Below are 12,647 nucleotides of genomic sequence, written 5' to 3'. Positions count from 1 at the left end.
ATGATTGACAGGTGGGCGGGGCTAACCTTTGACCTTCCGGAGGGTGTTCCGGAGGTCCTTTGATGTAGGGATTAACCTTTGACCTTCCGGAGGGGTTGTTCCGGAGGTCGCTTAATTTAGGGATTAACCTTTGACCTATCGATCGATCAAGTTGACAGTTGTCTTTACCCTATTGACCTTTGTATGATATATGAAGTTGCCAGTTGTCTTTGCCAGTTGTCTTTGCCCCATTGATTTTGACCTATTGACCCCGGGGGGAAATAACTTCTTGGTGTGGGAAATCCCCTCCGTGTCGGGGTGAGAAAATAATTTTTCTAATGTCGCATATAGATTAGAATAGATTAGAATTACAAAAGTAAAATCATCTTACCGTTTCACTACTGTGAAGAATTGGATTAAAGTTGACAGTCTCCGCACTGTGTGTGTGTGCGTCTGTCTGTGAGTGTGTGCGTCTCATCCGATATCCTGGCATTCCTGAACACGCTATATAAATGGGGATAGTGAGAAAAGGTTTTTCTAATACTCTCACACTAAAGTTGAAAAGCATGCTGCTCCTTTAAAAGTATATGAATGAAATATTTATAAAATTTACATTTAGTCATTTACAATTTTCACACTAACTAAAGTTGAACACATTGATCTTTTAAAAAGTATATAAATGATTATAAAAAATCTTTTCAAAACAAAAATAAATATCTTACTAAAAATCTACTGAAGCAGTCATTTCAGATTAAATAAGTTTAAAGTTTTTAAACACTCTGTGTTTTGACACTCTGTGATTCAGAGTGGTGGAGGAATGTGTGTGTGTGTGTGTGTGTGTGTGTGTGTGTGTGTGTGTGTGTGTGTGTGTGTATGTGTGTGTGCGTGTGTGTGTGTGCGTGTGTGTGTGTGTGTGTGTGTGTGTGTGTGTGTGTGTGTGTGTGTGTGTGTGTGTGTGTGTGTGTGTATGTGTGTGTGCGTGTGTGTTTCATGACACCCTCCCTCCCCTCAGTCTCTCAAACACCAGCGCATGACAGCAATGGTCTCCGCGCTAAGTGTGTGCGTCTGTCTGTGAGTGAGACACCACCCTATTCCTGCACCCCCTGCTGGGGGGTGAAAGTGAGAAAATATCTCCCAGTAACTAAAGTTGAACAACATTGTTCATTTAAAAGTATATAAATAAAATGCTTGCATCATTCATTGTAAATAAATAATATTCCAATTATAGCAGTCCAAAAATAAAAATCATCTTCCATTTAGACTGTTGAAGAAGCTATACAGTATGAACGGATGATCAGAAATAAAATCATAACGTATTTCATGCAGTTTACGAACCGATGACAAAAATAAAAATCAGCTTACCGTTTCAGAGTACTGAAGAATTGGATTAAAGTTGACACTCAAAGCGCTAAGTGTGTGTGTGCTTGCAACACTGGGAGATGTATCCATGGACCGTCTTTAGCACCTGTTGTTTTCACGATTCATACTAATTTATGGTCGCGAGCATATCCTGAAAAACAACAACTGTATAGAAAAGACTCAAAGGAGCCGGTACCGCTGTACGTGCCACTTCACCCTACCGATACGCTTTCCAATTAAAAAAAATCGTATCTCAAGAGAGGAGTGTCTCTTTTGTGACAGTTTTGACCTTCTATCCGTGAAATACGGCGACAAATGTTGGATAGATCTCTGAGAACGACCTCTCTGTGAACTCGCCTGTACCATTCATAGAACACGCGCGCCATCTAGCGGACACACATAGTTATATCTTTCCCATACATTTTCACTGCATCTCAGAATGTATATATATATATATAGATGACGGCTCGAACCCTGGCAAACCATATCTTGTCCAAACTTCAAGACTGCACAGCTCAACTCATCAACATGCAAAACAGTGAGTATTTTCTCTTTGTAATTCTTTTATGCTATGGTGTTTTAAAGATTGTTTTTTCACATAGGGTGTGAAACAATAGATGTGAATTTTTAAATATGTAAAATTATATTAATAAAGTATGATTTTTAAAAATATCTGGGTACAGATATTAAGTATCATAAACTATGATTTTAAAAATATCAGTCTGCATATGTACATTTTAAAAAATCACATCAGTCTTTATTTCCATGCTTATGGGGTTATGCTACGGTGATTTAAATATTGTTTTCACATGGTGAAAAACAGTAGATATGATTTTTAAATAAGTAAGATTATATTCATAAAAGTTTGAAATTTAAAAATATGGAACATTGGTGTTTTTTTTGTTTTGTTTTTTAAATCACACCAGTCTGCATACCCATGCTTATGGGGTTATGCTACGGTGATTTAAATATTGTTTTCACATAGGGTGAAAAACAGTAGATATGATTTTTAATAATATGCAACATCACATTCATTTATCATAAAGTTTGATTTTTAAAATATGGACCATTGGTGATTTTAAACCAAATCAGTTTGCATATCCATGCTTATGTGTATTAATATGGATTATCATCGGATGTACTGCTTATGTGAAACTTTTTATGTGAAAAAGCTTTTATTATGAAAATCATGGATCAGCCGTCGGCTTACCGCAACATACTTCACTCTTCTACGAATGCTATTTGTGTGTTATAATGCAGCGCTATCTTTTAATGTGAAAAGACGGTGATATATACAGCGTTATAATTTAGTAAACCGATCTTTCGGATAGCTAACCATGCGGCATGGTGATAGAACATGTGTGTTGGTTAGCATCTCGTGCTACGCTGCTAACGGGTCTCACACATTGTTATGGGCGCTATATCATTTTGCTTTTGTCTGTATATGTTTCAGAAAAACATTGCTGATGCTTCTGACAGTATACTGGTATATATTTTACCATATAATCATCGTTTTAAACACTTTCTGAAGCGTCACATTCAGGTATGGAATGGATATGGTTGCCCATGAGTTCAAACAACATCCAGTTCACAGACAAATAGCGCCCCCACAGGCCCGGAGTTCAAACAACATCCAGTTCACAGGCAAATAGCGCCCCCACCAGTCCCGGAGTTCAAACAACATCCAGTTCACAGGCAAATAGCGCCCCCACCAGTCCCGGAGTTCAAACAACATCCAGTTCACAGGCAAATAGCGCCCCCACCAGTCCCGGAGTTCAAACAACATCCAGTTCACAGGCAAATAGCGCCCCCACCAGTCCCGGAGTTCAAACAACATCCAGTTCACAGGCAAATAGCCCCCCCTAGTGCCCTGAAATGATATACAATGCACTCCTTACTGTGATAGGTCATCCTATGGTTGGAGATGATTTTGTTTAGAGCAAATTGTTTTAATCTAGCTATTTAAATGCTGATGTGATGTATTTAAATTTTCCAAGTTGTATGATTCATAAATTATAGGTGTGTGTGTGTGTGTGTGTGTGTGTGTGTGTGTGTGTGTGTGTGTGTGTGTGTGTGCGCGTCATCAACCATATAAAACGGCCCCACCAGGCGGCTTCAAATCATAATATGTTTTTCCCCCTCAGATTCAAACGTCGAGCGGAACGCCTTTGATGCCATTAATTCATGTGAGAACTTATTTTCTATTCTTTATAAATTAAATGTACCAATTTTTATGCGTCTTTATTTATTAATTTTAATTTATTTTAAGTTTTACTTATTTTTAATTCGTAGTGGCTACGCATGGGTTTGATGGAGACAGCACTGCCAATGGTAAGAACAAGATCCACCTTCAACGTAATGTTTTACGTTTAAGGAAATCTAACGTTTTATTTATTTTATAGATTTCATCCAATTCGTCACACAGCCTGGATTCCCGGTGGTCGACCTTACTGAAGACGAGAATGAACAAGACACCATCGTCGTAACAGATAGGCGAGACATAGTCGGAGATCAAATAGTTCCTACCCCCACAGCTTTAGACCAACCAAAGAAAAAGACTAGAAAAACGAATTATTCTGTACCCCCATTTAGTCCTGAGCTATTTAATGGTGAGGCTATCTACATGTATTAACATTTAAACTCAAATTTGTCATACCATTATGATTGATTGTTATATTTCCATACAGCAGGTTCGGATAGAATCCATGATGATGATGATGACGATGTGACTGACTGGGGTGTGGCTCAACTCCACGCTTGGGATCAGAGCTCTTGGACGAGCGAGCGTGGCGAAGCGTCGAACGCCGGTCAGACGCCATTTCATTTTCACCAATCGTCGGAAGAGATCGATGTTGAAGAAGTAGCGCTGACCCCTCAACCAGTCGATGAACCATCCAACGATAAGCCTCTGATTCGCCAGCTCATTAATTCAATAGATGCATTTCGCAGTGAGTTTCGTGAGGCGAATGCGGATATAAACAGGAAGATGCAAATTCTGCAAGGCAGGAAGAAAACCGTAGCAGAATAGATGCCTTACGTAACGAGCTACGATCCTTTCAGCCAGAGATACATAGCAGATTCGATGTTCAGGATCGTTTTTTTCAGAATGTGAGCGATGAAATATTTCACCGCATCCATATTATCCGATTAATCATGGATGAGGATTCTGATATAAACGAGCATATGTCAACGCAACACCATAGTGAAATGCTGCTCAAGCTTCGTCTTCTCCATACCCTCATAGATGAGATGTCTGCTACAATTAATAGTTTACTCACGATCCATTTTGTACCGCGTTAGATCATGTATTGATTGTTATATACACTCTTTGATTTTATACTCTTTGATTTATATTCCTTTTATATACTCTTATTATATTACATGTATACACTATGCTATTTTATCTATGCTCTATGATTTTGTAATATCTCACGTTTTATACTCTGTGATTGTTTTATACTCTGTGATGTTAGTCTGAATTTCAAAAATGGATGGATCAAAATACTTCTTTACAGACGCTCGTCAATCAGACCAATCTGACACAGAACTGTCTCCGGATGAGCTTGAAACGATAAGTATGCTTCCAGATTCTTTAGAACAGTATCTTAATGTAGAATCGTCACACCAATCTGCTGATTTGGATCTTTTTGAATTAGCCGTAAATCCAAATATGAATCTCTATGACCCACCCATACAACACGGTGCAGGGTTAAATACCGCCGAACCACCCCCAGATCCTGACGACGATAGTGTAGAACATCCTACCGACGATGATAATACTTTCCGCGAAGGTAATCCTCCTACACATGAGCGATTAAGTCCCCTCGACATTGATGCGTTGATTCGCCGGGGTGGGTTCGTTAACGGATATCACGTTTTACCACGACCTCGTTTCAATAGCGTATCGTTGAGAAGGAGCATGAATCTGAGAGTCATCAACTCTGCAGATCTGGCCGATTATCATCGTTACTTACACGACACACTGAGCGGGATTGTTACTTTTGCTAGAGATTTTGGTGGGGATGTACCCGTGATTAATTTGACCGTGAGTTTTAAAAAGTTTTACAGAGCAACGATCAGTTATTATCGGACCAGGCCGTTGAGATAGAAGCTACCGTTGTTATGAACAGGCAAGGAGGTGGGGGTCAACGACGTAAACTTATGGATCTGGCCATTGGTGAGGTGATCAAAAGAAAAAAAAACAGTTTATTTTGCCCCACAAATATTTCGAATAATTTCTGCTTCTCCATTTGTCTCGCCCGTTTTCTTAACCCACAACACCCGAGACCGAGTTAGAAAATCTGGCTACCACCATCCAAAACAGTGCAGGCTTCTCAATCCAAGATCCAATCGCTTTTAGCGACATAGCCTCATTTGAACGAGCTCTAGGCATTAAAATTGTCGTATTTCACAGATCTAACGCAGCTGTCTTAGAAACGTACAAAACTTGTGATGAACCCCATCCGAAAACGGTGTTCCTCTATCACCATAACGATCATTACTACATGATAACGAGTTTGACAGGGTTCATCGGTTCGGAATACGTATGCGAATTTTGTTACAAAAGTTACACCAGTCACAGAGATCATCGATGCAAACACGTCTGTAACGTATGCTTCGACTCAGAATGTTACACCTACCCTAAAACGACCATACACTGTCTAGATTGCATGCGTTACTGTAAATCGAGCTATTGCTTCGAAATGCATAAAAAAACCCCACCTCCGGGTCACGAAAACCCCGCCTGTGATCTTATAAAATACTGTAAACTATGCAACAGACGCTACCAGGTTAAACCGGGAAACAAGAAAACCAAACACGTATGCGCTCCGGACAAATGCGACCATTGTCGCGAAATTCTGGTGGACGAGGGAGAACACCAATGCTTCATACAGCCCCTAGCGCCTAAGGAGTTTTGCGAAAAATACATTTTCTACGATTTTGAAACGCGTTATGAAAATGGGAGGCACGTGGCTAATTTTGTTTGCGCGATCACGTTCCAAGGGGAGAAATTTGTAGCTCGCGGTACAGGCTGTATAGCTAAGCTAATCAAGCGCTTCAGACAGCCGCGATATGAAGGCTGCTGCTTCATTGCTCATTACGCCTCCAGATTTGACTCCTTTCTCATTCTGGAGTATTTCTGCAAAGCAGGGATTGCCATCGAGGTTATCATGCAGGGATGTAAATTAATCCTTATGTATGATGAAACGTTTGCGCAGCGATACCTCGACAGTTATTCATTTTTCCCCGTTTGCCCTAGCCAAAATGCCAGCTGCGTTAGACTTGACGACGACTGAAAAAGGCTACTTTCCACATCTTTTCAACAGAGTGGAAAATGCGAAGTATTTCGGACCTTACCCCGACAAAAAGTTTTACAACTACGATAACATGTCGGATAAAGACCAACAAAAGTTCGATGCCTGGTACAGCACGGTTGAGGGTAAGTTCTTTGACTTTAAGAAAAGAACTGTACGAGTACGGCGTTAACGACGTTGTGTTATTACGCGAAGGTTGTATGAAATATCGCCAGTCGTTCATCGAATGCACCAAACTTGACCCTTTCAGTTTTACGACGATCGCTAGTTGTGCGATGGGGATCTTCAAAACACATTTCCTTAAGAAAAATACGCTGGCTTTCACGCATAACAAAGCGTACATCCGACAGAGCAAATGCTATTCATCTGGTTCAATAGAATGGCTGGAGTATGTCAAAAAGACTCGAAACGTCGACCTACACCACGCCTTGAACCATGGCGAAGTATCCTTCGGTAAGTACTTTTTAGACGGTTACTACGAACAGAACGGGTTGAGGTTTGGCTTAGAATACAATGGTTGTGTACACCATGGACACTGCTGTCGCTTTGAACCCCATCAGACACACCCCTTGTCGCGAGTACCTTACGGGGTTCTCAGGAGACAGTTTGACGATAAGGTCGAAATTCTGCAGAACGCGTACGGTTTGCAAATCGAGGTTCTTTGGGAATGCGAATGGAGCAAAATGAAAAAGACCGATCCCTCCGTGATAGAATTTATGGACAATTATTCGGCCCCCGAGAGATTGAAACCGCGAGACGCTCTGTTTGGTGGTCGAACTAACGCTTATAAACTCTATCACAAGGTGACCGAAGATGAAAAAATAAGGTATCTCGATTTCACCAGCCTCTACCCCTTTTGCCAGGCTAGGAAAAGCTATCCGATCGATCATCCACAAATCATTTTCAAAGATTTTGAACCGATTGAAAATTATTTCGGCCTTATCAAAGCGACCGTGTACCCTCCCCGCAAATTACTGCACCCGGTTCTCCCTTACAGATGCGAAGGAAAACTCATGTTCCCGTTATGTAGAACTTGCGCTCACGAGCAAAACCAGACCTCAACCTGTACCCACACGGATCAGGAAAGATCGCTGTCGGGCTGTTGGGTCAGCATCGAGCTTTTAAAAGCCGTCGAGAAGGGTTATGTGGTAGCCAAGATAGACGAGGTTTGGCATTTTCCTCAGCGGTCAGACGCATTGTTTGGCGATTATGTCAAAACGTTTCTGCGTTTGAAACAACAAGCGTCAGGGTATCCGTCGAATGTGGTCACGGAGGCTGAGAAAGAGACTTACATCCCTGAGTATTTTGAAAAAGAGGGGGTTCAACTCGACCCCGAAAAGATCAAGTACAACGCCGCCCAGAGGGCAATCACGAAATTGATTCTCAATTCGCTTTGGGGTCGGTTCTCGTTAAGACAGAACCTGCCTCAAACGACTCTGGTGAACGACCCCGAAGATTTCACCAGAATCGTTTTTGGTAATACCGACACACTGTCCTATTTCACATTCGTCTCGGACGACGTAGCTCTCGTTCAGCATAAACCTGACAAAGACGATGTTTGTAAGGCGCACGACGTTAACGTGTTTCTAGGAGCGTTTACAACGGCTCATGCACAACTGGAATAGTACGAATTGATGGACAGACTCGGCGACCGGCTTCTTTACTCAGATACGGACTCCGTCGTCTTTGTGTCTAGGGAGGGGGACTGGGAACCGCCTCTAGGGGATCATTTTGGGGAGCTGACGAGCGAGCTAGACGACGGCGACTTCATAACGTGTTTTTGCACGAGCGGGCCTAAATCTTATGGGTACAAGACGGCCAAAGGTAAGACGTGCATGAAAGCTAAGGGTATAACATTGAATGCAAAAAACTCCCGAGCCATCTGTCTGGAATCCCTGATTGGTCTGGTTGACGGTTATGTGACGTCGCAGGATAGCGCCAAACACATCCTGGCTCACACCGAAAATATTGTGAGGAATAAAAAGACTCTCACATTGCACAACAAATCAGTCGATAAAAAGTTCAAGGTGGTGTATAATAAACGCAGACTTTTGCCCGATTTCACCACTCTTTCTTATGGCTACTGATCAGGTGATGCACAGAGGGTCTCAGGTTGTTTCCGATTTTGATTTCAGACTTCAACATCCATTTAGTTGTGTTATAAGTGGGCCGTCCAATTCTGGAAAGTCTTATTTTGTAAAACTTTTGTTGGAAAAGGGTTTGACTATAATCTCCAAGAAAATTGAAAACATTGTATGGTTGTATGATTGCTGGCAGCCTTTGTACGACGATGTACTGAAATTGTACGACATTAAATTTGTGCATGGAATACCCGAGAGTCTGAATGATGATGATTTACTCATAAAACAAATCTTCTCATCGTGGATGATTTGATGCAGCAAGCTAGCGCCAACCTGGAACTCCAGCGCGTATTTACGCAATATTGTCACCATCGGAATCTCAGCAGCATCTATATAGTGCAAAATTTATTTGCACAGGGTAAGTCCAGTCGAACCATCAGCTTAAACGCCAATTATATGATTTTGTTTAAAAACCCCAGGGACGTCAATCAGGTAGCGATGCTAGGACGACAAATGTACCCGGGAAACACAAAATACTTTATGGAATGTTATCACGACGCGGTCAACCGATCTTTCGGATACCTATTGATAGACTATAAAGCTAAAACTCCGGAGCAGTACCGTCTCAGAACAGGATTGCTGTCCGACCGTCAAGTGGTTTATATCCCGAAAAAAAGAAGAACGTGATAAATCGTCATGTCCGCCAGACTTTGTAAACATCTGCCGGTGTTAAAACTGCTACATAAAGCGTCTCCTAAACAACGACGTGTTATTTTACAATCGGTGTCCGACGAATTCATTTTATCGCTGTGCGAATTGGCGCTAAACATCCTCTACCCGGTCAAACATCCTCTGACCGATCCCGGTCAATCGCCAGCAGTACCAAAAACTGAAAAAGAGAAAAGCGGAAATCAAATTTGTGGCCGATAAAAAAATTGGCATAGCGGCCAAGAAACGAGTCATCAACCAAAAGGGCGGCTTCCTTTTACCTTTATTAAGCGTCGCCGTCCCGTTCCTGACAAGCTTGATAGCCAATCGATAGGATGGAGTACGCTGAGAAGATGTATTTAGTCCCGCAGCATCAGCTGGATAAGATGAAAACTGAGAATGTACGCGAGAACATTCAACAGACTGTGGAAAACGATTTGGACGGTGCCATAAGAAATATTTTACATCGCACCAGTTTGAATCCGTACGAAAAAGCCAAACTTTACACCAATACCCTAAGCAGGTTTTTGACCATCGTTAGACAAGGGGATCGTGAGAGCGGGGTTTTAACCCTCTCGTTACCCCATAGTGACCCTGAGCCTAAAGATGCGCAAACGCCAGCCGCTCCCCGCACTGCTAATGTTGAAGACGGTGTTGCTGAGGGGGCTGTGGAGGACGAAGTGCTGAAGAATGTCCCTTCGAGAAGCGTGAAAAACAGTAGATACATATTAGACAAGATGTCTAAAGCTAAAGGACTAAGCGGGTGGAACGAATCGGGGGAGTTTGTGTTCAAGGGTAAAGTCGTACCAGGTTCACACATGGTTGATTTGTTAAAAAATGTGACGGCCCCCCAAAAGGTTCGGGATGACCGGAGACCTCTGGGATGGACGGAGTTTCTACAGGCTTTTGGCGAGTTAAACATTCCTTTTTCTACAGTGCCGAATCAACAGGTCAGGAGCGTGATTAAGTCTCTAAAGAGTAAACCCGCCACCCCTGCCACCACACCCGATGTTAGACCTTATAAAAAGGCACGGAAATATTCATGCTACAGGACTCCGAAAGACTCTGTGTTTAAAATATCGACCGGTGATCCGAGGCAATGGTTGGAATTTTAACGAATGTATCTTACGATTAAATAAAGACGATAAAAAATAAAATGTTTTACGATTTTTTATTTATAGATCAAACACGTTTGCACACAGGATGACATTTTATCATTACACACATGCGGTCTTAATCTCTTCACAAATAGGGATACCATTTTATCATTTTTAATATAATCGTCGGTGTATAGTTTCAACACACGGTCATAGTCACAACCTTTAGTTAAATGATATAGAAAAAACAAACAGTGCTCCCCACAGGTATTGGATGAATAATCCTGGACTTGTCTGTCGGAATATAATACTTGGGAGTGGTTGGTCGCTAGAAAGTGATCGATGCTGGTTGGGAAGCGGGTGCTGTTGGGTGGATTGCCAAAGCTGTCGAAAAAACAAGCGGGCCCCTCTTCGGGTAAATAAACGGCTATCACATGCTCACCGGGTAGCCGAGCGGGGTCGGTGTTAATGATCCCCATCGCAGGTAAGGTCCTCACAGGTTTTTTGGGTAGTTGATCGCTCGGTAGAACCCCAAGAAAATGTGTTCTGCACGTCATTTTATCCACGATAGCTGTGAGTTGAAGCGTGTTCATCTCTCAATAGTAATCGATCAGCACCTGTCTGCGGTTAGACACTTCAATGAGAGAATCAAAAACGGCGTAAATGATTAAGTTAACGGTATTTGGCAGCGGTTGTCTGAAACGAGCTTCGACTCTGATATTTCCGGACTTGATGAGCGAAATGTGCTGGCCACACTCTTCATCCGGGGTGAGGTTAAACGCATAAAGCGTGTATCCGTTTATGAAATCGTTACTGTCGATACAGAGTGCGCGGTCTTTAAGGTGTCTACCGGTCGCCATCGAAAGCTGATAAAATTCACGCGCCGCCACACCGGCTTCGAAATTAGGTTGTAGAGGTTTAGCGGGGAATTGCTGAGAGTCGACGTAGACGGCTAAGAACTCCAGATTGTAATGTTTGAACGCAAATGGATTTTTTGTGTAGGATCCGGTGAATGCATCGTTGTCGACCATGGCGATGATGATAGACTTTGGCAATGTTCCTAAAAACAGATTTTCTTGATTCAGAACACGAGACCCAGTAGGGATTGAGAACGTTTTTAGACAGACCCTGTCGACGGCGTACTTGGCCGTTGTTGACAGTAACGCCTGTGCGTGAGCCAGTCTCACCGGGGGTGATACAGACACTTTCTTGACAAATAGGGATGCCGCCGTTATATTTAATTTGTAAGCAATGTCGTCGCCCCTCATCAGGCAGAATTCATCTTTTGCTCGAATAAATCGCAACTTAACATCCACCCCATTCAGTAAAAGTTTCTCCTGGAAGAATATATCGGCGTGTATGGGGGTAAACAGTTCCACCTCCCTGCTCCGGCTGGTATAGGTCGCCCTCTTTGTCAGTCCCGCGTTATTGCCAGGGGGGTCATGCACATCCATCTGACCCGCCGAATCTTTGTGAAACAACGATGTGGAGAACAGAGATTCCAACGTATCCTTACCGTAGTTGAGCAGACTCTCTATGATACAGCGATAAGGATAGGTGCTTGAGCTTTGAGATATCAGGCGATCACCCAGGGTTATGTCGACTTGCGAAAATATTGTAGCGCCCGGGTAGTTAATGAGTCCAACCCTAGCCGGATGCGGGATATCGTCTCCGTCAGGCTGCGTGATTTTCACCCGTAGATAGAGCATGGTGTTATTGAGATCCATATAATCATCCCCGTTTCCCGCGATAAAAAACTCTATCGGGGCAGAGGGCGAAAGGGCCGATAACGGAGCTACTTCTAAATAGCTGTTTTTCTCGATGATGGTCTGTGTCAGAGGTACCGTAAATAAGTCCAGCTCGGACTTGATGCACTCTCCCGACATACGATGCAGTAACGCCATGTTAGAATATGGTTTTTACCCCTCTCTTGACCGACGCGTTTCGCCTAACAGTCTTCTTGCGCTTTCTACGTACGAGTGAGCGTTTGTTTGATACATGTGTTGTTTTCTTCCTTTTCACCCCCGATTGACCACGCCTTCTCACACCGGGAGGTTTGGACGTTCTCTTACGTGCCATGACCATCAGACCAGATCCGCCTTGAGCTT

At 42.6% G+C, this 12,647-nt stretch overlaps 1 protein-coding gene across 1 annotated transcript; it reads right to left on the bottom strand.

Annotated features, from left to right (window-relative positions):
• Positions 1-11,135: 11,135 nt before the first annotated feature.
• Positions 11,136-12,443, bottom strand: LOC143712776 (uncharacterized protein F54H12.2-like). Its single transcript, XM_077204784.1, has one exon. It carries the CDS (start codon positions 12,441-12,443, stop codon positions 11,136-11,138), a length of 1,308 nt encoding a protein of 435 aa, XP_077060899.1.
• Positions 12,444-12,647: the final 204 nt, after the last annotated feature.

Source organism: Siphateles boraxobius, unplaced genomic scaffold (genome assembly GCF_051911475.1).
Source record: "Siphateles boraxobius isolate OS27281-9 unplaced genomic scaffold, OSU_SipBor_1 51, whole genome shotgun sequence".
Taxonomy (NCBI): domain Eukaryota; kingdom Metazoa; phylum Chordata; class Actinopteri; order Cypriniformes; family Leuciscidae; genus Siphateles; species Siphateles boraxobius.
Note: the sequence above shows the minus strand (reverse complement) of the source record. Positions and strands in the feature narration are given on the sequence as shown.